General features: G+C 38.2%; 3 protein-coding genes across 7 annotated transcripts; 1 reads left to right on the top strand and 2 right to left on the bottom strand.

Moving 5' to 3' along the window:
* Positions 1-194: 194 nt before the first annotated feature.
* Positions 195-5,512, bottom strand: c4h3orf18 (chromosome 4 C3orf18 homolog). 2 transcript variants are annotated; one of them, XM_078248738.1, is made up of 5 exons: positions 5,150-5,512; positions 3,896-4,326; positions 3,666-3,691; positions 2,044-2,173; positions 195-585 (listed from the first exon to the last, which is right to left on the bottom strand). In XM_078248738.1, exons 2-5 carry the CDS (start codon positions 4,154-4,156, stop codon positions 505-507), a joined length of 498 nt encoding a protein of 165 aa, XP_078104864.1. In that variant the 5' UTR covers positions 4,157-4,326; positions 5,150-5,512; the 3' UTR covers positions 195-504. The 2 variants fall into 2 exon arrangements, with proteins under 2 accessions (XP_078104864.1, XP_078104865.1); XM_078248739.1 differs by having other exon boundaries at positions 5,082-5,162.
* A 228-nt stretch (positions 5,513-5,740) lies between these two features.
* On the bottom strand, positions 5,741-11,250 carry LOC144516980 (calglandulin-like). 2 transcript variants are annotated; one of them, XM_078248734.1, is made up of 5 exons: positions 11,168-11,250; positions 8,726-8,900; positions 6,850-6,994; positions 6,487-6,587; positions 5,741-5,949 (listed from the first exon to the last, which is right to left on the bottom strand). In XM_078248734.1, the coding sequence occupies exons 1-5, from the start codon at positions 11,222-11,224 to the stop codon at positions 5,906-5,908; spliced, it is 522 nt and encodes a 173-aa protein (XP_078104860.1). In that variant the 5' UTR covers positions 11,225-11,250; the 3' UTR covers positions 5,741-5,905. The 2 variants fall into 2 exon arrangements, with proteins under 2 accessions (XP_078104860.1, XP_078104861.1); XM_078248735.1 differs by lacking the exon at positions 11,168-11,250 and adding an exon at positions 9,084-9,210.
* Positions 11,227-25,269, top strand: gnb1b (guanine nucleotide binding protein (G protein), beta polypeptide 1b). Of its 3 annotated transcripts, XM_078248731.1 has the most exons (12): positions 11,379-11,617; positions 15,594-15,640; positions 17,549-17,648; positions 17,795-17,833; positions 18,702-18,808; positions 19,764-19,827; positions 21,644-21,806; positions 21,910-21,976; positions 22,104-22,305; positions 22,449-22,665; positions 22,834-22,949; positions 23,600-25,269. In XM_078248731.1, the coding sequence occupies exons 3-11, from the start codon at positions 17,592-17,594 to the stop codon at positions 22,938-22,940; spliced, it is 1,023 nt and encodes a 340-aa protein (XP_078104857.1). In that variant the 5' UTR covers positions 11,379-11,617; positions 15,594-15,640; positions 17,549-17,591; the 3' UTR covers positions 22,941-22,949; positions 23,600-25,269. The 3 variants fall into 3 exon arrangements, with proteins under 3 accessions (XP_078104856.1, XP_078104857.1, XP_078104855.1); XM_078248730.1 differs by lacking the exons at positions 11,379-11,617; positions 15,594-15,640 and adding an exon at positions 11,227-11,318; XM_078248729.1 differs by lacking the exon at positions 15,594-15,640.
* The last annotated feature ends 1,721 nt before the right edge of the window (positions 25,270-26,990 follow it).

Below are 26,990 nucleotides of genomic sequence, written 5' to 3'. Positions count from 1 at the left end.
AGTTTTAATGTATGCAGAAGGAAACAATCCTTCATTGCTCAATAAAGAAGAAACTAAATGGAGAGGGACAGTTCACTTAAAGATGGTAACACATCCAGAGTTCAAGCTTGTCAGAGACGAAAGAACACAAAATCAGTATAACACTCTCTTATCAAACATGGAAGTAGATATTGAAGAACTCAGAAGAACTTCACTGACAAGCTACCAAACATTTTAACAACAATGACACAACATGATTCAAGAATAGTGCATTGCACTGCATTTGTGCGCCACAACAGTGCAAGAATATATGTGAAGCTTACCATTATGCTCCCTTATCATACATGCACCCTACGTTTGTTTGTTGTTGTTGATGAAAAACACGCCCATTTCAGGTACTGTGTCGTAGTGAGGAAAACGTTCACCAAAGCTCCAGTTGTTCCAAAAAATAGTCCAGTTGTCCCTTTGCTTTCCTTCCTGAGAGACAGTCTGTATATCGATGAATCAACTAATGGAAGAGAGCTGTCAAGCGTTGAGAGCTTTGGCTACATCTGTGAAGACCAGACGACTGGGCCTCTGCATGGTCCCCTGGGAGGTTGTGAGAGTCTGCAGAGGAGATGGGCAGCAGGACGGATGGGAGATAAAACTGTTAGTGACATTAACTCCAGCCTTGGATTGTGAGAAATAGTGATGACAGCTAGTTTCCCCAGTGCGACATTCTGTTTTGTTCATTTTAGGACCATCAAAACAGCTAAATCGACCTACAGATTTAGAGTGTGACTGATTACTGAAACCAGAGAAAATGTGTTAGAATCTAAGGCCACATAAACTAAACCTAACTAAAACTAAAACCATAGTATGCAAACTGTTTAGGGTATGTAATAAATTCACCAGTATATTAAAAATGCCAACCTGCATTCTAAAAATTGGTTGATAATTAATTGTAGTGCTGATGGACACATCTTGTTTTGCAATGCTCAACAACGGTTTGACTAAATAATCTTAACCAAGGTCTACTTTCTAGCTATTTTGCGTGCTTTCAACGGCATTTCATGTACTTCATCAATGAATGGCGTTTGTTCAGTTTGTTTCAGTTGCCACGTGTGAGATTTAGTTGAAAGCTATGGAAAAAGCCAGTAAGTGGGCCTTGAGCTTGAGACTGTGAGCTTACGTTCATGTTATGAAAGTTTGGCTACGGAACAAAACATTTCAAAACTAATAAAACTACATTTATCATTTTGTCTTTATCAATACTTCTTAACACATCACTCTGAATGTTCTCTACCACTAGAAGTCTTCAATATACGATGGTATTAAACACATGAATGGATAGATTTGATTATTTGAAAATAAAAAAGGTGGTGATTTTCATACTTTTTGTGCATGTGGGCCCTGGAAAATGTGATGTTAAAGTATTAAGTTGAAGGAACACAAAGGAAAGGATGAAAAATAATATAGGTGTAGGTTCAAAGGTAAAGACTTTGTGTTGGTTTGTGTCCTCTGTTAGCATACTTTAATATATATTAGTTTATATGAAATGACAAACATTACACATTACCAACATCTTAACTTACTGGTTATTGTTTGAGATACTGAAATAATGAAAGAATGAGGATTGTGGGGGAAAAAGAGGTTTAAAAGAGATGGTTCAAAAGACACTCAGGTGATACTTTACCATGTTTTCCTGTTAGCCTTATGTCATTGTCAAAACTTAGAAGAAATCAAAGAAAATAAAGATAAATTATGACAAAAACCCCCCAGAAATGGACAGTTACAAATTTACATCTATAAATGGAACAAAATAAACTGAGTAGCTCAGTAACTCAGTAGCAGTAGCCTAAAATAAAGCACATCAAAAATAACAACATATGCGACAACAACAACACGCCAGAAGAATCGCTTCGATGCACCATACTGGAGCATTTTGATAAAAGTTTGTGTTTTGTAATTGACGATGTCATGGCTTTTGTGGTCATCAAACCATTCACCACTTGTGGTCTGAATGGGAGCACTTTCATTCTAGTTAAGACAGCGGAGATACAGTGGTTCCTGTGAGAACCTTACCTTTGCATTGGGACCTGTGAGGCTGCCTTCCCGGCCGTGGTCCAGTAGTTCCTGTTCCAGCAGGTCATCTTGTTCTTCAGCCGGGTCAAAGTTGTACATGGGCATAAGCTGGTGCCGCAGCTTCTCCAACCTATATGACAAGAGTTTAGAGGTGAAGACCAGTCAGCATGAAGAAATTATGCCTCGTTGCAAATGCTGGATTACCTAGTTGGTTAAAAATGGGCAAGAATTTGCTGGCCCCTACTAACCCTCCACCTATGGAAGTATGTACACTGTTGTCTCAGTACTCTTATGATGGAATAATACAATAATAGAATAAATTGTGTTAGTTTGTGTAGCAATATGTACTTTGCTGTGGACACAAAATAAACTAAAATATAGCTTTTTAAATAAGATTTTGACACAGGCCCCCTGTCATGGTTGTGGTTTTCAGTTGTAGTTTTTCCTGTTTAATTGTGTTAATTTATTCCCTGCTTCCTTGTTTACTGTCCTGTATTCTCTGTTGTGTTTTACCCTGTTTCATCCATGTGTATGTTTCTTGCTTTGTGCTACGTTTACACGTGGCCGGCTATTTTCATAAACAGACATTTCAACCTCTCCGTTTTCAAAAATAACATTGTGCACAGCTGTCAGTTTTCAGAAAAGTGTTTGTTTACATGTACCCGTGTGTGTGTGTGTGTGTGTGTGTGTGTGTGTATATATATATATATATATATATATATGCCGTCAACGCCGTCAAGAGCATGCCAAACCTGTAGGTGGCAGTGTAACGAGAAGCTCAAGCCCATGTTAGCCAATCAGAATCCCGAAAATAGCAACAACAGCAACAAATCACTTCCTCTCTCTTCTCTTCCTCGGCTGCCTAAAACTCTGTTTGTCTCAGTTTACATGCAAACGTGCAAACAAAGTTTTCCAAAATCTCCATTCTGGCCGGAGGTTTTTAGAAAGACTCATTTTTAGAGGCGAATTCTCCATTTGCGTGTAAACGAAGGGCACAAACGAAGAGAAATGTCTCCGTTTCTCAAAATAACTATGTACGTGTAAACAGGGCCTCAGTTTTCTGTTTTACTTTGTATTGTCTGTTTTTTACTGTGTTATGTCTTGTTTTACTTCCTGCCTTGTTTTTCCCGCCTCTGTGATTGTCTGCCCTGCCCTGATGGGTTCCACCTGTTCTTCAGCCCTCAAGTCACCAGTCCCTCATTTTACCCTCGTTACCTTGTGTATTTAGTCTCTGTGCTTTCTTTGTCTGTTGTCAGATCAGTGTGTGTTTACATCCCCCCCTGTCGCTGCGTTCCTTGTGGTTTTGATGTCTTTAGTTTTCGCAGAGTTTTTTGGAACTCGTTTTGCCTGCCTGCTTGTTTCAGGACTCCCTTTGTTGTTTGCACCGTTTATTTTATTAAATCCTCAAACAATCCACTGCCTACTCGTCTCTGCACTTTTGGGTCCAAGTCCGCTATTGCTCACCCATGACAACCCCCTCTACGAGACAGGGTCACAACATAACCTGCAGGACTTGCCTTGTCCTTGATATGTTTTAGTGGTGCAAATTCTTGGTTGAATGACTGAAACTAATTGGAATTTCGTAAACTAAGGCTAGTTGTGGCAAAAAACATCTTACTTACCGCTTCCGTTTCCGAATATACAGCATCTAGGATGGAGAAAAGACATATAATGACAAACAAGCAGTGCTATTGATTACATATGATGTGTCTCAAGACAAAATATAAACAAATGTAAACATGATATTGGGTACAGAATCCAGGAGGTCAAGACATTCCAGTTAATTCAGAGAAAATATAATTTCTATTGATTCAAATGCTATTTTAGGGACAACATCTAAATGATTCCTTACAATTGCCACTGCCAAGCCAATGACAGTGATGATGCCAAAGGGTACGAGCACCATTCCCATTCCCGAGCCCTCGATCACCGCCTTCGGAAATGTGGTGGCATTGAAGCTGGTCTCGTTTGTTGTTATAGTAACAGTCATTAATGACGTTCTGGAGGTGACATTGTCTCTGGTGCTTTTGCTCGTCGAGAGAAAGGGGAGTGGGGTGGTCGTGGCAGTTGTGGAGAGAAAACTTGTAGTTGTCTCAGCTGCAGTCACAGCCATGGTCAGGTGTAACAGTTTCAACTGAAGGATGTATTTTCAATCTCTGTGTGGATGTTGATGTGTCGCTCAGCCTCTAGTGCATCTCATGGTCAACACAGGTGTCTTCCCTCTGGTTTGGGGTCTGCAGAGGCATTAATGATGCTTTGGCCAAATGATCTGGAGGATAAAAACTAGAAACAAAAGGATAAACAGTACATAATTAACAAAGGGTTATTGTAGGGATCATCAATACAGGTGAAGTGATTATTCTTCTGCCAAAATGCAAAAATATAATTTCGAATTTGCTTCTGTGCAGAAGAAAAAAATGTAAAAGTTTGAATTTTAGCACACATCAGCCTTTCATTTATTCAAACCACGGTTGATTGTGCCAGCAGGGTTGCGGTAGGTGTTTTGGGGCAGGATGTGGGTAGCAAAGGCACAGGAGAAAAGTGGCATAACAAACTTGATAAAATACAGAGGAATACTAACCGCTCAAACTGTACCGTGCACTGTGAGGAAATGTGTTGGCCCACACACACACACACACACACACAGACGCATAGCTTCCATAAATATCTACTACATTCAAAACTCAGTACATGCACCTCCCCACCCACACACATACGCTGTACACATCCCATAAGAGAGAAGAGCAATGTACCCTGAAGATTTACATATATTGTGAGTTTTAAGAGATCCATTCCTCTCTCCTTAGTGCATTCTATCTGTCTTATGTGCCCTTAATGAGGAACATGTGCAGCTGAAGCAAACAACCAATGAAAACCAAAGGCTGGATTCAGTCATTACTGTTTTCTAATTAACAGCCCCTGCACTTCCAACAAGCAAGACTTCGTTGTTTAAATTATGTTATGGTCTTATTACTGCGTTACTGATACACAGCATGTTATTTTTAGTGCTGCTCAAACAGCTGAGCTTCTAATCCTACCAACGTGACCAGGTCCTACAGTACTCCATGTGTCCTCCTCTCAGATTAGAGATGCATACGTAGCCTACCTTAATATACAACACGCATGACTTCAGAGGTGATCTGCGGCAGGCCGGGGTAGCTAGAGAAGGGAAAATTTCATTGGAAGAGGCATCATTTCCTCCAGCGGCTGCCCCTCCTCCTCTTTTGCTTCCCCCTTTAGCAATGCAGGTACTGCACAGGCTGTTTACATTGACAAAACAGCCATTTTTCTGTGAAGATGGACTCCACACATCAGAGTTACCCTATCCCGGCAGCCTCCAAAAGATCCCCTTGCCGTTCCCGGGTTGCGTCCTCGTTTCCTCCCCCTGTCTTGCCCTTTCTTGTATTTCACACAACAGGGGCTGCTTCAGGGATGCTGCAAACAGAGACTTCCCTCCCACGCCACCCTGCAATTGGTCTAATGGCTTCAAGATGATAGATGCGGTTGGCTCTCTCAGCTGTCTATTTGGCTTTGCAGGGATGAGAATAGGATTGAATGGCTCTGCACACCAGATGCTGTCAGACCCATTTGAATGACTGCATCCGGGTGGCAGCTCTGAGGAAATTAACCCTATGGTGTCTTTTCTTTAACTCTCAATTATCTGAATTTACTCTTGAACAAAACAGACAGAAACAAATCACAATTTTAGGATTTATCCAGTTATTCACAAATCACGTTATTGCACACATTTCCATTTGTACGACTAGAAATGTTGAAGACCAAATATACTTTTTTTTTTTTTTTACAATTGTGTGTAATTGTAACACATGTTCACAACAGCTGCAGAATATCCACAAGATCTTCAGCTCATTTTGAACGAGTCCCCAGTCATCATGGCCACAAATTCTGAAAGAGTTCAAATCAGCAGTAAATATTTTTGTAATTTCCTCATCCCATTTATTTCAATTTAAGGAAACATTTTTGATATACAAGTGTATTTAAACATTTTTAATTGAACCCCAAAATGTAAACAAATCCAATCCTTCTCACAGAAAACTACAATATGGTAAGGATCATATATTTGTGTAATGTAATTTCCTAATATACAACAGTAGTTGTGACAGGTTAAAGAGTTCGGGAGTCAATCTGGCTCCAGTGGTCAATTCAAATTTCCACATACATACATACATACATTCATAAATACATACATTGTAAAAACATAATGGATTTATCTTGTTGAATAGTAATTACGTTTTGACCTAGACAATAGATGACCTATACTGAATCAATATGACAATATGTATACGAAACAGAACAGCAATGCAGTACTGTCAAAATGTACACTATGATAATTATCTTCCATTAATATTTCATTTATATTTTCAACCAAATAAAGGTTTTTATAGAGTTGTTATGGCCAGTAATTGAAATATACATTCAAACCTTCATAATTAATGGTTCCATCGCCATCTTTATCTGCCTCCTTCATCATCTGCTCTGCCTCAATCTCATTGAGTGGTTCCCCTGCGTTCATCAGTACATATCTGGAAATGAATATTAAACATGAAGGAAACACTGAAAGGGCATTATGACAAAATAATGTTAACACTGATTGTTTTTGTTTTTCATTTGTTTTATCTGGATTTTTATTTGGGATCAAAATAGATAATTATTTTTCACTTAAATAGTTGACATTGTAGTGTAATCCAGCATGCAATAGATCAAATTAAGAGTTTATAAGAATGTACTTATTCAGTGCAAGGGAAATGTTTATGCTTTGTTTTCCATCACTTCTGTTATTCTTACTTGAGTGTGTTCCAGTCGATGTATCCTTTGGCCTCTTTGTCAAATACTTTAAAAGCAGCTCGGAGTTCAGCATCCTGGTTCTTGGTTCTTTCCAGGTACAGTGCCATCAGACCCAGGAAGCTGTCACAGTTAAATATCCCTTTACCTGGAGTGTCACAAAAATAATAATATAATATAATTAAACAAACCCTCATTATCTGTGTGCAAAACAGTAACTTTTGTTAGTTTGTTGGATAGACATATTTATGTAGAAAAAAATGCATAGATATTGTGGGATTATATATTATATTAAAATTAATCAACATCACAGCCTTTACTACATTTATCCAACCCCAATGATCTGTATCCCAATATCTCTGAAAACCCCTGATGGTCACAATGTCCTGAATTGTCCTGAAAAAAAAATTTGCTTTTAGGAAGAGAAATTGTTGAGTGATATTTTAGCATTAACGGACATCTTCCGTTTTTTGGCATTTTTATAAGAACCAAAACGTTTTATCTAGATTCTTGTATCTGGATAAAAACATTAATGTTTATAGGATTGAGATATCAAAATCTAGCCATGTTTTACAGCTAGAATTGAGTCAGTAATCAGTATTGTCAAGCAAAACATTTCAAGCAATACATCTTTGACATCAAAACGCCAAAATAGAATTAATAGAAAAAGGCAGCATTATATTTGTTCTTTCCCCTTTTGCAGTTCAGAGAGAGAGGGGAGGCATAAAGAGAGACGGCTAAGAGTAGGGGAAATAAGAAACAAGAATGGAAATGGCAAATTATAAAATGTATCAGTTAAGGTTAATGTACAGGGAACTTAATTTAACATAAAAGTTATTCAAGAAAAAGTCAATTTAAAAGATGACCTCCTTAAATTAGCTGAAGGCAGACATGTATTGCTGAGCACTTAATGAAGCCCCTGTTCATGTCACATGACTTCTTTCACAAGGTTTCTTTTGTTTTGTTTGTTCTTTTATGACTTTTCTGTGTGATTAAATTTCATTTATGACAATAAACTATTTGTTATTATTAGGGAACTCAAATCACATATAGGGAAACACTGACACCTAGTGATTAATGTGGTAACCTGCAGTAAAACAGAATACTGCAGTATTAGATAATGTTATGTTTTTTTATAATGCATTTCGGAAGATGTTACGGTCTTAAAAGATTGCGCTAAAGCCTAAATTTATGTAGATTTGCACCTAAAATCCAGATTTGATCGGCTGCAAAGAGCAATTCCTAATACAGTATGTCTTGGATTAATTGATCTCAACCTTATTAGGACAAGTAGCAAAATCCATTTGATCTACCTTCCTATACTTTATCTTAATAAAATCTTTAGCTGATGTGAAAGCCAGGCTTTTATTACAGAGCCTAATTGAGCACATTATTTACTGACTTCGTTCCGGCTGAACTTTAGACAGATACAGCTTCTTCTTCCATCCTCACCTCCAGGTGCAGCTCAGAATACATGCAAGGCATTGCTAAAGGAATTTTAAGGCGTTACTCGTTTATGGAAATAGAACCATCTTACAATAGTAACAGTCAAATACACACCACCACCACCACCACTACTGGTCGCAAACATAGAGTTGAAGCAGCTTTCTAACACATAACCAATAATTACCATTTTACACTTTAAAATATCCGATTTATGGCAGGGCTGTTGTACTGGATTACATTTTATTTCACATATATACTTAATTAAGAGGACGTTCAAGTGATATGCTGTCACAGGTGTGTGTAATACCTAACCTATTAATATTAAACTGAAAATTAGTCAGAGGGCCATAAAGGTTAAAAAAGCCAAATTAAAGTGTTTTAGAGAATAATATTCCATAGTATGGGCTTTACTATCATTGCAGTTCATATTCACCATCTTTGTCCACATCTTTGGCCATCTGGCTGAGCTCTCTCTTTGTAGGATTGATCCCCATTAAACTCATCAACCTCTCCAGCTCCTGTGTCTTCACATCTCCATTCCCCTCTTCATCAAACATCTCGAAAACTCCTCTGTACTCTGTGATCTGCTCTTGTGTTAACTTGCTGGCCTGAAAGAAAATAAGGGAGTTGCAGTATTTAATATCAGTCTTCAACCAGATTTATCAAGAGGAGAGTTAGATCAGCACAGTAAAGCTTCTGGAATTACTTTATGTTGAATATAACAATGTTAATTACATATAATAGAATAAACATTTTTGTTTGTGAAGTTAGTTCCTTAATAAGATTCTCACCATTTTCTCTGGTAGTCCAAACACGGCTGAGGACAAACACTGTGGCAACACTTACTGTCGAATGAGAGGATGCCTTGGCCAAGTCATAACTACACTTCTAATGCTCTTTCCCCAGGGTTTAGAGGAGCATGCTTTGTGGCCTTTTATGGCGCTTAAAGGATGGATTTGCTAATCACCCATGAGGAACATTTGGTTACTGATCTCAACTAACAAATGGTAAACAGCATAGTTAAACTTGAATATAATTGTGGAAGATAACTGGTTTGGTAAACTTGTAATTAGTTAAAATAGTATGCTGTTCTCAAAGTAACCAAGACAGAAAAGGAGAGAGATAAGATAACAAAATGTGAAAACTATCAGATGCATTTTCTGACCTCAACATCACATGGTCCACTTATGGGAACTGCAATTAGCTTGCTGTTAGCCATTAGCAGGTGTCTGTGCAGCCCCTAGTGACTCTCATGAAAGCAGACAACCAAATAAGGAGGCACTTAAGAAGTTATTTCCAACATTGCAGTGGTAACATTAAGAATTTCCCATGTGTTAGTCAAGGCAAGGGGAAAGGCTATGAATGCCACACACATATGATACATATACAAGTGAAACAACTTCATCAAGGTATTGGTACTTATTATTTACATGATCTGATAGTCAGCAAGTTAATCAATAAAAAAAACCATATTGTTCTTTCCTATATTCTATTTTTGTACACTCATGTTTAACATTTTCATCATTGGGTCGTAGTTTGAACCACAAAATAAGTCATGTAAGACAGAACTAGCCGTAACAGAAGATGGTTCCTTTTAGACATAAAAAAGTTTGGATCAAGAATAAATGAATTAATGAAAATTATGGTCAATTTAACTGGCTGAAATGACCAGATTACATTGATTGGGCTCCTTCTGACCTATACACCTGACCTATAAAAAGTTTACTTGATACACCACAGGGTTTAAAAATTAAATATTAAAGGCAATGGCAGTGTTGTTGGTAATTTGCATACAGGTGCAGTGAGAGCTTGTGAAGGCCTATCTACAAAGCAAAATGGTTTATGATCAGGCAAAGTAATGCGGAAATGATGTGTTCTTTCTGTTTCTGCATCTTCAGCTGCAACCCAATTAATTGTGATGACCAGTCTCAGGCATTTTTCAATTAAATGACTCATCACTCAACTGAAAGCAATTTGTTTATGTGAGTTCCAACCCTTATACAGTATGTATGGATGCTGTATATTCAAAGTAAATGGTGTGTTGCGCACGTGTACTGTTTTTATTGATTGTTGGTACTATGCACATTAGTACTAGAATTAAGTGAAAAACAAATTTAAGTTAGAGACACTCATTCTTACTGTATGAGGGACTTTACCATTTGACTTATTGATATTTTTTTATAATAGGACTACTTGTTTTCTGTGTGATTATTGCTGTGTGTGGCTGAATTGTCTTGTAATGTTGTATAGCCTATATGTAAGTTATCAGGTCTCTTGCTGATCTCAGCAAGACTACCAGCACAAATAAAGCTTATCTTACTACCTATTTGTTTGAGGTATTGTACATACTGTGACAACAAATTCCAAATTAAAGGACAACAGCACATAGATCATTTATGATCATTTTGTGATATTTCAGGGAAATTGATTATGTTTAACTGTGACAGCTTCCTAGAATTGCACCACAAAAGGACCAATAACTAGTTAGTTATGTGCTGAAGTTTCTATTATTTGTAGGCTATTCTGAGAAACACACCGAGAAAAGTAAGTAAGTAAACCGCACTATACACATTAACATAAGAACACACTATTTCCTAATTACCTATGGCCAGATTATGTTGTTGTTGACAATGCTAAAGCGAGCCCTGAAATCAGTAATACCACCACTTACTTTAGGAACCACGTTTGGGCCTGAGTGACTAACTGACTCAGCCTTTCACTGGGTTGTAGGAAGATAGAAAAACGAACACCATGTTCTTTGGCTTTCAGTCTACTCTGATGAAATGCACAAATACCGAATGAGAAGTGCTAAACATTGTTCAAAGTGATTGATAATCTCCAGCTGTATATAAAACATCAATAGATGGTTCTCTACCCATCGCTGCTGCAGCGTGGGGTTTCCCAGCGCTGACTGCAGGGTTACCGCGCCCATCTCGTCGTTCGATGGCCGGACGAAAGCGTTACTACGGAAAGGGCAGATGTTAAGCTTGGCAAAAGGGAGACAGTAGGCTGTCTTGTTGAATGAGGTATAGTGACTTTAAAGATTAGCATTTTTGTATGCCTGGGCAGTGTCTACAGTACAAGGCTAGCTAGTGGGTGTGATTTTTTTCCCCCCCTCCCCTCTCCGGTTGACTGAGGTTGTCAAGCTCCCTATAGCCGTAGCCTGCTGCGTTCAGGAAGGGCTGCTCCTCGGAAAACTAACGCTAGCTGGCTGGCTAGTTAGTAGGCTAGCGTTGTGGTGTTCGTTGATGCGTGGATCGGAGGTATACGCCGTCTTGCTTTCCAGTCAATGCCAAAACGCAAAAACAAACGCAAATTGAATCAGGTAAGGTGAAAAAAAGCGAGAATCATGCTGCTTTCACATCTTCCAGATCAACTATTAATATCATTAGCTGATTAATTGTGGCGGAATTGGACTATCCGGGGGTGGGGTAGCGAGACCTAGCTTCTTATCCATTTAGTTAGCTGCGGTTAGCTAGCTAACGTTGAGTTGGCTATTTTATCATGAGCAAATAGAAGTGGCTAAGGTAACGTTACAAGAGTGTCTGCAGCGGTGGACCCTGGCAATCCATATTTGCGGGGGATAAACAGATTGCTACATAATGCCTTATGCATTCAGTCAAGTGAGTTAGCTATGTTAACTGTCAATGTTCAATGAAAGCTCCTGGCTGGCGTTGAAGCAACGTTAATGTTGGTCAGTGAGGCTTGATGTCAGTGATGGCCCTTCGGTGGTGCTTCTTGGCCTAAAACACAGTACTTAAGTACTGGGTAGTTAATGGGCAAAATACACTGTTTTTGCACTTTAAGCTTTAGTTGCTTTGTACTCGAAATGTTACATTTCAAGATGTTGCTGCCAGTCGATGATGACACATTGGGTTGGGCTGGAACAATAAATGTCCTGTAAACAAATGAACAACAATTGTTTTTTGGCAATGGCAGAACAGCAAGCATCACTAATTAACGTGACAAGTGCACACTATACATCAGCTACGTGTTATTAACATGAGTTATTGTAGCCGCGTTAACACCTTTTTATTCATCTTTTTTTTTTTCTTTTTTTTTTTTTTTTTTTTTTTACAAGCCGAAGTAATAAGTTGCCATAACGTTATTGCTGCATCCTGCAACGAAACGGCCGCGCCAGTGCAACGCCTTTAACTTAGGTTAGTAACTATCGTTAGTTATTTATCATTAGTTGGCTAATTGGCAGTTAACGTTATGCAGCGATGGGCGATAGATGGTCATCTACTTTATGTAAAATCACCCGCATTTGTTATTGCATTTGTTGCTCCTGAAGTCAAACAGGCCACCGCCGCCCGACCTTGCAGTTTTGTTACAGGCTCAGGTCCACTTAAGGATTAGAGAACCAAATAAATACACTGGAACGTTGTAATCAAATCAACTGTGCACTGTCAGGTTTAACGAGATTGTTGGTACGCAAGTGGATTTCTGAAGGCCAAGCAACCGCCGGGTTTCTAGGTTTACCCACACTATGTTGGCTTAAAAGCTAACTACATAGCACTCCGTGTAATTGCGGAAGAGCAGCTGAGTCTACCCTTAAGTGGCTGTGGTTACGTTTGTTTTTTGTTTTTTTTGCATTAGATGCTAGAAGTGTTTGATTTCTTTGTTGTAAAATTCAGCTTACGTTGTCTACTTGTCTACCGGACATTGTTAAATCACAAGCGAAACGGTTACTAATAAAGTGACCGTACATTGCTTTCTTTAATACTAGCTCTGCCCTGCCTGCAGGCCCACACTGGCTAGCTTGCTAGCAGGCTAACTAGCGGACAGCAGTCTGCAAGATGGCGTTTAGCTGCATCTTCTCAGATTTCCATCAGTGTAAGTCATATTATCATTACACTGTGCAGCGTTAAGTAAATGTAGAAATTCGATTAGACGTAGTCAGATACTAATAGTCTAATCCTCAGTATTCTGCCACATTATGGTGCTGAATTGCAACAAATTTTCTCCTGAAATATGTGTAGAGCCTCAGTAGCCCAACCCTCTAAACATATTAGCGTAAAAAAACTGACTAAAACCGCTAACCAGCAGCCATCCAAATACAATGCAAACTAGACTACAGTTGTAGGCAAATCACAGTACTGCACACATCAGTACAGCACATACAGAGTTGGATAAACCTGTGCATCATTAGAAAATATGCATGATAGGTATGTTGATTCTATTACGTTGTGCTGTCATATCTTCACTCTATCTGCCATACAGTAGCTTAATACATTCTCTTTACTTTGTGCCAATTGTGTATGTAATTCGAAAATTAATTTAATATATACATGGCTTCTGTGAAAATGCAACTTTATCCTAGTTTATTAAGAATGGTACTAATTGTACAGTAGCTGGTCACATTGGACAACTAGAAGAGAGGGACTGTATTAGGCTTGTGATTTCACTGGCAGCGTGAAAATCCAGGCACTTGCTTTAAGCATGTTGTGTGTAAAAGAATTAAGATTAAACTCATCCTTTTATGATTGGGAAAACATATTTCTAATGCCTGGGCTGGCTTTGCCAGCTGTTTGTTAGTGGACATGGATAGGATTAGAGACTCATTGACGGAGGTTTTAGCTTTTAGGATTATGTAGTTGCTCAGTGATATTGCTGGTTATTGCTTTTTCTATGATCCAGCTTTAGACCTGTGGAACATTGCATTATCATCTTTTAACAGTACAGATACACAGACTTGTCCTTCGAGAACAGTTGTAAAATATGGCAGAGGTAAAAAAAAATTAACTGGAAATGTAGGAGACACCTTTTTGAAAGTAGCAGGCATAGACTGCCCTTAAGGGACCTGAGAACAGCTAGTGAGCTACAACTCCAGGCTGTTTGCCATTGCTCATTGTCTATCATGCAGTCAGCTGACCCTGATCAGGCGCTTTGAAAGCAGAAGTGATGAGGGAGTGGAACTCCTTAACTGTAAGCATCCACAGAGCCCTCTGTGGACCTCCTGTAAAATAATATTTCTGAATGTGGAATATTTAAAACTTAGGCCTATAACATCACTCCAGGCTATCCCACTTTTGGATTTACCATAGCAGTTTTAGGGTTTGGTATAAAAACAGTCAAGAATGAAAATGAATTGGATCTTGTAATTTGATTGTGAACAAAGTGTGACTTTAATATATCACTAATTTTATAAATTAAATTTGATTAATCAGAATTGCATTTTAAAGCTAAAAATGACTAGAGTTTAATATAGGTAGCATTATTTTGCTAATAAATTATTGAAACATTCAATATATTTTTATACTATAACATTGTTTATAAATTAACGATATTTTACATGTCTTTTTTGTTTGTTTTTTTGGCTAAATACATGTTAATACATTAATTATACTATATGTAGAGACGGAAAACAACATTTAACTACTATACACTACTTTGGGCATTAGTAAACTTTATTATCTGAAAATGCACATTGGCACAACTGCTTCAACTTTCATTTTCTCAGGAAAAAAAAAAAAATCAATTTGACGAAAGTTGAATATTGTTTTTAAATAGCTATCAACAATATTTTCAGAGGTTTTAAAGGTGAAAATAGCATTCTGCTGTCACTTGATGATACTGCATAATAATTACAGTTCATGACACGTTTATTTATAGATTTATGAATGTAAGAGAGGATAACCTGTGTTAAAAAGGTCAACCAATCATGATAACAGTCGGGTAAAGAAGATTTTCAGTTTTGTCCTGAAACTCCAGTGAGATAGGCCTACTGACTGAAATACACCAGGTAAGGCAAAGTTGGTCCAACTGAATGGTGCATTGCTTACAATCTGCAATAAATCTGAATAAGATTTTAGTTTTACTTTAGTCAGTTTATCACGTGTGCCTTACATTGTAATATTGCACTTTGAGCTGGTACTCACATTATGTAAACATAGGTGATATGGTTTGTTCTTTCAAGATACAAGGGGGCAATACGTCTCTCATAGAAGACAGCTTGCACAGACTTGTTTTAAAAAAATAAAATAAAAATTTAAACTACAAGTGATGAGAGTCACTATGTACTTAAAGAACGTGGTTAGTGGGTTGTAATCTCCCATTCAACTGTGTTCTTACTTAATCAGTAGAAAATCCCAATTGATGTTGCATTTGGTCAAATTTGTATGTGCATACTCAATTTTCGTTTGTGAGCCAGTTTTCTGGGGGTAGTCTGTCTATGATTAAGTACTACAAACAAATCTGTACCATTTTAAAACGCACACACAAACTTGCACACATTAAGAGTATAGTTACACTGTTTTTTTTCCTAATGTACTTCTGTACACATTTGAATAATTGATTAGATGGATCGGAGCCCAAGGTTATCCATTTCCCAGGAATGCTAGAGTTGGTAAGCAATCAGTGACTATTTCACAAACTAATATCAGAAACAGCTGACCTTATTCAAAGTAAGATGGTATATTCAGTAAGCTGTTCACAACTGTTTGTGGTCATGTTGCATTGTGCTTCCTTTGCAAAAAATATTGTATTGCTTTAAATAAGTAGACTTGGACTGTGCATGTGTCATCAAACAGATGGATTGGCATGTGTGTCGCAGTATCCGTGCTTCTGCTGAATAATTTTTTCCCCCGGCAGGGACAAAATGTGGTTCCCCTCCCCCCAATCAATCAGTGCTACTTCACCAATAGACCATATATTATTTACCTAAAATGGAAGTATTTTAAACTAGGTAAAGCGCTGTAATGTGAACCGTCTATAGTGCGATAGAACAATAAAATCTGAGCAGCAGTTGCTAGATGAGTTCAGCCGCCAATAGGTGACTGTGAGCCGGCTACTGGCACCGCCAGATGACGGTCCTTTCAGGGGCCAAGGTAGAGGAGTTTAGCCGAGAAAAAGTGAGCGTCATGCGTTGACGACGGTAAAGTTTAGGCACTAAAACGACTAGTTAAGTTTAGGAAAAAGATCGTGGTTTGGATTAGAACTCTCCCGAGGAACGAACATGCGTTTCCTGGGTGAAGTATTTTGTTTTTGCCGGGAAGTGAATTCTGCTCCCCGGCTTGAAAGTGCTGTGCTTTATGTTGACACCACGTTGTGCTATTTCATTTTGAGATTATTTTCCATTTCAATATTGAAGTTCATAAATAAGTGTTTTGGCATGCCTGGCCGAGTGGCTTTATCCATGGTTTTGGCATGGAATTGGATTTAATTCTTGCATGTTTTGTTTTGTTGTGCATGATCAAAAACATTCTCCCCCCCACCACCACCACCCACACGCACTGTTTTTTTTTCACACCCTGAATGTAACAAAAATTAGAATACTGGATTAATTTGCTTATTCTTGGTAAAAAATTTACTTTTTTCTTTTGGTTTAGGAATAAAAATACGGTTTTCATAGTGTTGTTTTGTCCAGTAATTGACATAATACCGTTTTTATTCTGATATCACAGTCCATGTAAATTAAACTCAGTCTTGGACAGCATAGGTCAATATGGCAGGGGGATTTGCTGTCATGTTTCTGGCTTCCCTAAAATAACTGACATGAAATGACTTCACTTGAAATAATGTATTACTTTGCTTTTGATAAGTGAGACTTGATGTAGTTCAAGATATTATTATATTTGGATCATGACTTTAAAGTCATTCATCTAATTATATTCCATCTTGTGAAGGGCTCATTGCATGATAGTCTTGTCACAAACCCTACAGTAGGCCTCGGATTGTTTTTGAAGGAGATTTGCATTTGGGACCAGGTTCTACCTATGCAATGAGCCCTTCACACGATAGAATAAGCACAGTACACTTGAAGTATCAAAAGAGCACATGCATGTGATCACCACAAAGACCCAGCAGCGCTTCTACTCCATTATCTTCTCTTTCATCTCATTTATTTTATTAGATGAACTTTGAGAGGGCCTCGAGGCTCTGTATTAATGGCTTATTGGTTAAAACTTTTGAGTATCCCAGGGATTGAGGTCAACAGGATAATGGCTGATTTTCGGATCATTGGGAAGTCATGCCTTAACAGGATTTGTCTGGCAGTTTAAATTGTGGGTCAGGATTATGTTAGTGACAGTGAGGTTGAACCGTTAACTGTACGTTGCATGTATTGTAGGTAAACCATTTAGTTGATTGAAAAGTGACAGCAAGCTGGCTGAAAATCCTCCCATTCCCTTCCGCTGTTAAGAGATTTGGTTTTGTCAGGCCCACTTTGCTTACGGTTGAAAATATGACCTTGAATTTAAAATGAGGAAGATTTACTTGAATGATTAAAGTGCTTCTCTTTCTTCTAATCAACAAGTGCCCCAGTAGCTGGAGTAAGGTAATTGAAAAAGCAGAATAAAATGAGTGAACTGGACCAGTTACGCCAAGAGGCAGAGCAGCTCAAAAATCAGATCAGAGTAAGTAACAAACAGGTTTTTATTTTTTATTTTCCATACCATCGATTATCATTAAAAATGCCATTTACAAGTTGAGTCAGAGTTAAGCCTATACAACTTAAGGTAGATGTGAGAAATCCTGCCCTAAATATTTTTCTTCCTTTCAGGATGCCAGGAAAGCATGCGCAGATGCCACACTATCACAGGTAACTTTTAAGATTAGGATCTTTGTCTTGGGTTGAAAAGCAATTGGTCTAAAAATGAACCAGAGTACTTAATACCTTAATATGTATCTGCTGCTATCATACTGTACAACAGCAGTGTGAACCACAGACTATAACAACACACACAGCCATTCTCCACAATGTCTGGTCCACTCGAAACACTCACCTCTTCCTTTCCACTGTATCTCTGCTGGACTGATTTTATACCATACTGTTGATATATTGTTGTTATGAACTGGATTATACTGATCCAAATTATACTTTTATTTTACTGATAGGGAAATGAGACTTAGTATAAGGTGCAGTAGTGTAATAATAGTATATAATAACAATGTATAGTATAATACAACAATATAACAGTATATAGTATAGTGCAGCAACATAAGAGTAGAAGTATAATGCAGCAATATAATGTAGTATAACTTAGTGTAAGATAAAACGTAATGTATAATACAGCAATACAACACTATGTGTCTCTCTCTATATATATATATATATATATATATATATATATATATATATATATATATATATATATATATATATATATATATATACACACACACTGTTAATGCTACATTGACCCTTGCAATATATTCTATTAAGACTCTGCTGCTATTAATCACACCACTGTCACTTTATCAGCACCACTCACTTTATCATGTCATCCCAAAAGATCTGTAGAGTTTAGTTTCTATTTTTTATTCCATTTTAGTTTATGTACCTCTAATTATTATTTAGTTTTACTTTCTATACTTATCTGTATCTATCTATGTTGTTTCTGTTGTACTGCTGCAACAACCGAACTCTCCCGCTGGGATCAATAAAGGTGTGTCTTAATGTTTTGCAGATCACAGCTAATATTGACCCCGTTGGACGAATCCAGATGCGTACAAGACGAACGCTGCGGGGTCATTTGGCTAAAATCTATGCCATGCATTGGGGAACAGATTCCAGGTAACCCAACTGCCAGCGTTTATGACTTATGGTGTAACGGGAGATTTTGTTTATGTTCTGTTCATGCTTTATGTCAAATGTTGAGCAATGTGTGAAAGTAAGACGCCTAGTATGCCTAAATGTAAGTTGTCACCAAGGGGGTAAGCTTCTCCTCACAACGTGTACCTCCTATGGTGCCATTTTGATGCTAACAAGCTCTCACCCCCCATTAGCATTCCATTGACTGCCATTCATTTTGACGTCACTTTGACGGCGAATAACTTTTTACATCTGAAGCGTTTGAAGACTTTATTTGTCCAGTTTTTCTAAAGAAACACGACAATGTATAAAAGGCTCCATTACCTTGTACCTCACGTTATGGCTCCGTAGCTGACGTTTTTGTAAAAATAGGCTAACGATTGTGTCATAACCACGCAACTTACTGTCGCATAGTAGAATTACCGTATAGTACAGGAGAAGCTCGCAGGCAGTTTCGACTTACATTAGCTGTTTAATTTTAAATACTAATGTTAACTAGCATTTTAGTTAGCAATAATTAGCCTATGCTCTCCGTCTCTGCAATATTCTGAATGATTGAGATTTCTCTTGGCACAGCTACCAGAAGACTTACAACTTTCAGACAGGTTGCTCACGTCACATTTACGTCGTCTCTCTCAGTTGGAGGCTGCGCAGTAACGCTCGGTGCTCACCGGTAAAGTGCTTCTAATGGCCTTCACTGGTCTCTGTCCAGAGCAACGGGATCTGTTGGTCCATTCTATATACAGTCTATGGTTGTTACACTGATGCAGTGAATATTGTATTCATACATTGTTTTTCAGCAGTGTGGCAGGCATCTTTTTTCCTGCAGTCCTTTTTCCTCAGTTTTTGGCTTATGATTATAGATAAAAATGGATTTTGTGTGACGACTCTAATTGATGTTGTGTTGGTGTTAATATCACTGTTCTCATTTTTGTAGGCTCTTGGTCAGTGCCTCTCAAGATGGCAAACTCATTATTTGGGACAGCTATACCACAAATAAGGTAAGTCATGTGTTTTTTGACAGGGATTAATGAAGTAATGGTTGAATCATGCCACTCTGTGTCATCTAATTGTAAAGCAAAGTAATAACAGCAGCAGTTCAGAATTGCAGATAAAGGCATGTCAAATGTTGCCATCTGCATGCAAAGTAATAGCTGCTACATTTCTTGAGGCAGGAAAATCTATCATTTTTAAAAAGCTTTTTAATATTGTTCCTGCTGCACTATATTTTCCGGCATGCACCTGTTTTTGTGGAACTCATAAGGTTATACTAGAAGTACAAGGAGGGAAACAAACTAACTCGACCATGCTGCATTCATTTGGAATAAATTCAAGAGTTGCAGATCAGCTGGAGGCTGAGGCATTTGTGGCCTTTACCGTGTGTCTGGTGTGCAGTGAGTGGGATGGGTGGAAGTTGCAGAATTATGTTTTCATATATTGAAGAAGACATTGAGCTTGATACAGTGAGCAATAAATCCAACCACGAATTACAATCTCAAGACCTACTGAGAAGATTGCAGGCTCAGATTGAGGTCAGAATTGTTTATAACACAGTAACAATTTTGAATGTTTTGAAAATGATTATATGATCAATCATCAACCTTTTTATTCAAATTCATCTGAAAAGATTAGAGACTAGAGGTGAATCACTCGCAGCACAAACGAAGGCCAAATTGGCAACAACAGTGCTGTCCTTTGGTAACGTTAACAAGCTAACAATGAATTAAGTTTAAAACGATTAAGTCGCTAGCAAATTTACCAACTTGGGGTTGAATTCCCCCTGGCAGCTACAGCTGTGGTGAGGTCAGGGGCTGGCTCTGCTCGGCGTTTTCCTGCAGTTTGTTTACTTGATCTAACGTTAAAAAATTGCAGCAGTATCCCACCACGGGATGCTGTTGTGCATCACTCTTGACAGTCAATACTTGAGGTGACGGGCGTCTGATGTGCGCACACATGAGTGTTTTTGTTGTCCACGAGGTTTAATGAAAAGAACTGCACACACTGCTACACATAATGTGCAGTCAGTTAACGCTCGGTGTAGCGGAGCCTTTACGATTAATTAACCGTGTCGTTTTAAAGCATGGTTACCGGTGAGATCGGTTAACCACTGTATCCCTAAATACCTTAATGCGTATAGGGGCTCACAAATGGAAAACACTGCTAGTTTCAGCCTTTGTTAAATTAAGCGGCCACAGTAAGCTGTCCGTGAGTGCCACTCTGCAGCGTATTGATTGATGTATACGATTTTTCCATCAAAATGGTGCTTGACTTGGTGACCTGGCCTGGTCGGAAAAAAACAAGTCTAGCGTGGCCGGGTAGGCTCAGTGGGTAGAGCAGGCGCACATATACTTTTAGGTTTATGCCTTGACGCAGTGGTCCAGGGTTCGAGTCCGACCTGTGACAATTTCCTGCATGTCTTCCCCCTCTCTCCCCCCTTTGTCACCTAGCTGTCCTGTCGATTAAAGGCGGAAAAGCCCCAAAAAAGAGGAAAAAACAAGCCTAGCATTGGAGTTAGTTAGACCTTGAAATGTATATATCAGACTAGTACCCACAGGTTGTGACATATTTGTGTATATTTGATGTATATTTTACATCAACAGATTATAATGGCATCCTGGTATTTCCAGAGTGTTAGCACAGGGTGTCAAAAGTAATCTTAAAGGTTGCTCTCCAAAAACCAGAAAACAAGACTTTTTTTTTTTTTAAGTTACCAGACTGGTAAAACTAGCTACTGTAAAAGTACTGACTTTACTGTACCATGACTTTTTTAAAGAAATTAACACGTGTGTGTGTGTGTGTGTGTCACTTTCGTTGTAGGTTCATGCCATCCCACTTCGATCTTCCTGGGTCATGACTTGCGCATATGCACCTTCAGGAAATTACGTGGCCTGTGGTGGCTTAGACAACATCTGTTCCATCTACAACCTCAAAACACGCGAAGGGAATGTACGCGTGAGCCGTGAGCTCGCTGGACATACAGGTATATGATCTACTCTGCTAGTTACTTTTCTACTGCTAGTTATAGTTCTGACATGAAATTCCATATTAATAAATATTTTTTTTTTTTTTTTTATATATATCAGGATACCTGTCCTGTTGTCGCTTTCTTGATGACAACCAAATTGTTACAAGCTCTGGAGATACCACTTGGTAGGTAAAAGGATGGCCTATGCCTAGATTGAGTTATTATACGGTGTTAAGTCAAACATTTTGTGTAAAACCTAGGATGTTGGAGAAATGGCAAACGGGTATCCTAATCTTGTATTTTACTTCATAGTGCACTTTGGGACATTGAGACTGGCCAGCAGACAACCACATTTGCTGGACACACAGGTGATGTCATGAGCCTGTCATTGGCCCCTGACTCCCGGTTATTCGTCTCTGGTGCTTGTGATGCCTCTGCTAAACTCTGGGATGTTCGAGAGGGCATGTGCAGACAGACATTCACAGGCCATGAGTCTGACATCAATGCCATCTGTGTAAGTTATTTGTTTCTTTTTAGTTGAAATTGCACTTTGGGGCACGTTTTTGTGTTTTAAACAACTATTTATATAGATGTACTTCTTGTTTTTATGATTTTGTGTCTATGGTGCGTTAACGATTTCTCTTTTGTAATTTTCAGTTCTTCCCTAATGGCAACGCATTTGCCACAGGCTCCGATGATGCCACCTGCAGGCTGTTTGATCTGCGTGCTGATCAGGAATTAATGATCTACTCTCATGACAATATCATATGTGGCATCACCTCTGTTGCATTCTCAAAGAGTGGCCGTCTTCTTCTGGCGGGATATGATGACTTCAACTGTAACGTGTGGGACACACTAAAAGCCGACCGTGCTGGTAAGTAGTTGAAGCATGATCTCCAATAGCAGCCCAATTTTTGCAACATGAAGGAAGGTATTACAGAATTGCTCTTGGGTCGATAATTAGACAAAGTGATAAAATGTACTTGCTTGCTGTTTTGTTTTTAGTCTTGTAGACTAAATTAGAATTGTTGTACTTGTCTAGGTGTGTTGGCTGGACATGACAACCGTGTTAGCTGCCTGGGAGTTACTGATGATGGTATGGCAGTTGCAACGGGATCCTGGGACAGTTTTCTGAAGATCTGGAATTGAAGCCTGAAGGTTCTCTTATTTGTTTCATATTTTCTTACAATTGTACCTAAGGCTATTCTATTCCTAGTAAAGTAATAGTTGTAAACCTGTAGTTGGTGTTTGTTGAAGCCTAATCTTTTGCTTGGCTGGAGTGGATGCTGATGTGATCTTGCGCTACTTTTGTCCCTTACAGGTTTAAGAGCGTTTGTGGGTTCAATGAAATCTTTCTTAGTGTTTTTGCTGGGCTGCATATTTGAGACACCTGTAACATTGAATGGATCTTGGAATTCTCTTTTGACTTGGTTTTGACAAACATTCTTGCTGCTACATTTTCAGCAACTTTGAATGTTGTGTTTACAAACCGTAAGGGACAATTCCTGCATATATGTAGGTTTAATATAATTTCATTTTTCATTAGACTAAATTCTTTCACCAAAAAGTGGATGTCTTCATTTTGCTAGGCTCCTCAAAAGGCCAACAAAAAAAACAAATTGCTTTGTAGCTGCAGGTTGCAGATGTACCTATAATGAACACAAGCAGCCTCCTGCATTTTGATGTCAGTCTGTGTTAAGTCTTAAATTGCATTAAACAGAAGAGAAGAATTGACAGAAGGTTAAATTGACTTACTGTAGATCAAGTTAGATAAGGTAAATTCTAAATTGCATTTCTTTGTTTCCCAGATGTTCTTTTAACTCCAAAGTTGACTGGAAGACCATTACAACTTCAGAATGTTCACAGCATCTTCAACACTGTTTAAACTGACTTGGACACCACAAAAACGAAGGGAAACCAATGCCTTTCCTACACAAAGAAGAGCACAATTGTTTATCACCTAGTTAAGAAAGGATCTCCTGTGGTATCGAATCAGAAACTTGTGCATTCCTTCTTGGACCATTTTATGTTACCTTGAAAGAGAAAACAACACTATCATCCCATGCAAATGTGTGCGTCTTGAAAGCAAATGTTGGAGTGTAATTGTACAAATTATTTAACTTTTTAAGAATTCTATTCTGTTTTTTTTCTTGATGGCTTTCCTTTTGTCATTTCGTGGTTTTAGATATGTTTGAATTACAGCTTGTCTTTCTAATCCAGTTAAATCATATAAGACAGATGAGAGAAAACATGCAGCAAGAAATGCGAGTAAAAGCTTGGATCATATTACACGAGCAGCTTTCAAAATGTCCATTATGTATTTATATACTAGCTGTTTTTGTTTCATCACAGCCTTTTGCACATGAAGAAGCTTTGCCTCTCAACTAATACTATGTTAACTAACCAAGCACATGCTATAAGTTATGAATGCTCATTCCAGTACAAAAGGAGTTATTACGAGTAACTTATCCAGTTAACCCCCTCAATTCTTGTACATGCCTTTGACTTTGGGTGGGAAGGTGTGGGGTTCCGAGGTAGGTGCTGAGATAATTGGGGCATGGCTGAATTTTATTATATGGATGGGGGGGTGGGGGTGTTTAGTATCCACTTTGAGTGAGACACCTCACCTGACTAAATAGACACTTCCTTTGCTTGGGACTGCAGTTGCAACTCTGAATGAAATGTACAAATCAATGTCTGAAAATAATGGTCTGATGTTTTGAGTTAAAACATTTAATTTTGTTTGCCATGAGTTAATTTAGATGTGCATGCTGTAGACTTGCTTTCAATAGTGCAAAATCCTAATTTTTTTTTTTTTTTTTTTTTTTTTGAAAAGGAGAGTAACCTATTGATTGAACCTAGAAGCCAAATTAATTTTGGCTCCAATTCTGCATAAACGTGTACTAATACTGGTAATGCTATGCACCAGAGTGAGCAAGAATGGAGAAAGACTTAATATTGACTGCATACTCAGTGTAAATGATGCTTACCAGTTCTGTTGATGCCAATTTTTGTAATAACAATCGTGAGAATTCATAGTCCTTTTTTCTCCTTCAAATCTTCACACTCGATGGAACAAAATCACCCTCACATACTGTCCATACTAAAACTTTTGTACATTATTTTTTTTTCTTGGTCTTAAATTGAAAATCAGAGCATCTGAATGATAACATTTCACTGTATACAGAAGCACTTTTGTTAAAGTTGTGACATATTTTCACTTTTCCTTTTTTCTGCGATGATGTACAATAAATGTGATGTATTTCGTGTGTGGCCACAAGTGAAAATGCAATTCAACTGAGATGGATTCCTTTTTCTCTTTCCATTAATATTATAGAGCTCTGCACCCTTATGTACCTTTTCACTTTTTGTATTTCATTTTGTCTGTTGGTGTTACACGGTGAGCTGGATGCAAGATAGATACTGTACTAAATTGTACTGTTATTGATTGAAAAATGTAATAAAACGCTGTTTGAGATCTCTTTGTTGAGTTAAATCTAAAAGCAGCATTGGACGTTTATTGTATACATATGTCATTCAGATTTAACATTCCTCTGCTTTCTGACAAGTCACCTGTAGTTGTACGAGATCGCTTTTTCACTATTGTTCAGGGAGGGCAAGAATTAAAGCGAGAGAACCAACCAAATTCAAAAGTAACAAACAACCAGTTGATTGTAGGTATGCAATTAATGTTTACTTATTTTAGATTCTGAGACCTGTGGGTTGGCTTCCTTAGTTTTTAACAGAATAAAATTCAGCCAATTAGATTTTGTCCTGGTCTATCCAGAACAAAATCTAGCAACATCACACTGGAATACAGTAGCTACAATTTTGTGAGTGTAATAATTATAGTTTTGCTGGGTGTTGCTCTCTGCTTTTGCCTTGTAGCGTCTTTTGTATTTTTACCACCATATACTTTTACAAGGTGTCTCTCATTGTTGACAAACAAGCCAGCACTACAAAATACTGTAGTTTTAGATTACATAAATCTGTTGTTTCTGAATCAAAACTTAATCATGTGGGTTGACTATTTAACTGTATTATGCAGAAAACAGGTGTACAAGTAAATGACACAATCTTGTTGGATGGCTTGGAACAAATTTACAAATTATACTGCCAAATGACTTGATATCATCCTCTTTATAAACTTGTTTATTAACAACGTCTAACGTCTACTTAGCACAGACTTGCAATTCAATATATAATCTCTGACGACACAAATTCGCCAGGCTCCTCTACCTATCGCACAACTGCCGTTTGGCAACAACAAACCGTCGACACTGACTGTCAAAATGTTTGAAGATGTAGCTCGAGTTATGCCTCATGTCAATACTGTTAGCTACACATCACATTGTTCTCGTTTTAGATCAAACTAACGTTAACCCACGGCGCAACAATGCAATCGATGTTTACATTTATGTGCACCTGAAAAGAGGCATCGTGATACAGTCTGATTGTGATGCAGGCAGCGGTTAAAATTGTTGAAAATAAGGCGATATAGCTAACAGAAATTAGAACGTTTCAATTTAAGGTAAATTCTTCTGGTCAAAATAGTTATTGAGACATGTTGCGTCAATGTGGAATGTAGGCTCACCTTTATAGATACTATATAGTAAACTTATAGTAATGTTAAGTGTCCCCACTTCTTCCATAGACTATAGATCTATGATCTCTGGCAACCAACGCAGGCTAGCTAGTAGGCTACCTAACAAAGCTACTGTGTAGTCAGGCGTTATTATGGAACCCACGCAACTTCTAAGAAAGGCCTGCCCTTCAATAGCATTCACACACTACTATTGGCCAGGCGTCTAACGCAAGGTAACGTAACCCGATTTGTTCAGGTCCTATCCCCTGACCAATCGGCTATCCTAACCTTAACCACTCGAGGTCTATGCCTAACACCAACCAATCGAGCTGCTTCGTAGGGCGGGCCTTTCCTAGAAGTTAGGTGGGTGTAACGCGTCATGGCTGTAGTGGACGTACTCAACCTGGCCTACCATACTTTTTACGGGGGTAGGAGCTAAATAAAATTGGTTATCAACAATACAACTAATCGAGTTGAATTACGTCCTATACACATAATCACATTATTATTACAACGTTATACTGATGAATGATTCAGTTACTGCTTATATTAACGACACTCTACATACATTCACCTCCATGAAATGAAACCGTCCAATCCAATGACGTACTTCC

The sequence above is a fragment of the Sander vitreus genome, chromosome 4 (genome assembly GCF_031162955.1).
Source record: "Sander vitreus isolate 19-12246 chromosome 4, sanVit1, whole genome shotgun sequence".
Lineage (NCBI taxonomy): Eukaryota > Metazoa > Chordata > Actinopteri > Perciformes > Percidae > Sander > Sander vitreus.
The sequence above is the reverse complement of the archived record's forward strand: the minus strand, read 5'-3'. Positions and strand labels throughout refer to the sequence as shown.

Bases quoted from the DNA above. Each gene is read 5' to 3' on its own strand.
- c4h3orf18 (XM_078248738.1), bottom strand. From the start codon at position 4,156: ATGGCTGTGACTGCAGCTGAGACAACTACAAGTTTTCTCTCCACAACT. The intron at 3,692-3,895 runs GTAAGGAATCAT...TCTCCATCCTAG, and splicing joins TTGGCTTGGCAGTGGCAATT to ATGCTGTATATTCGGAAACG. The intron at 586-2,043 runs GTAAGGTTCTCA...TCTCCTCTGCAG, and splicing joins TCACAGGTCCCAATGCAAAG to ACTCTCACAACCTCCCAGGG.
- LOC144516980 (XM_078248734.1), bottom strand. From the start codon at position 11,224: ATGGGCGCGGTAACCCTGCAGTCAGCGCTGGGAAACCCCACGCTGCAG. The intron at 8,901-11,167 runs GTAGAGAACCAT...ATTTTCTTTCAG, and splicing joins CCACGCTGCAGCAGCGATGG to GCCAGCAAGTTAACACAAGA. The intron at 6,995-8,725 runs GTGAATATGAAC...GTGACACTCCAG, and splicing joins CAAAGATGTGGACAAAGATG to GTAAAGGGATATTTAACTGT.
- gnb1b (XM_078248730.1), top strand. From the start codon at position 17,592: ATGAGTGAACTGGACCAGTTACGCCAAGAGGCAGAGCAGCTCAAAAAT. The intron at 17,834-18,701 runs GTAACTTTTAAG...AATGTTTTGCAG, and splicing joins CAGATGCCACACTATCACAG to ATCACAGCTAATATTGACCC. The intron at 21,977-22,103 runs GTAGGTAAAAGG...TTTACTTCATAG, and splicing joins AGCTCTGGAGATACCACTTG to TGCACTTTGGGACATTGAGA.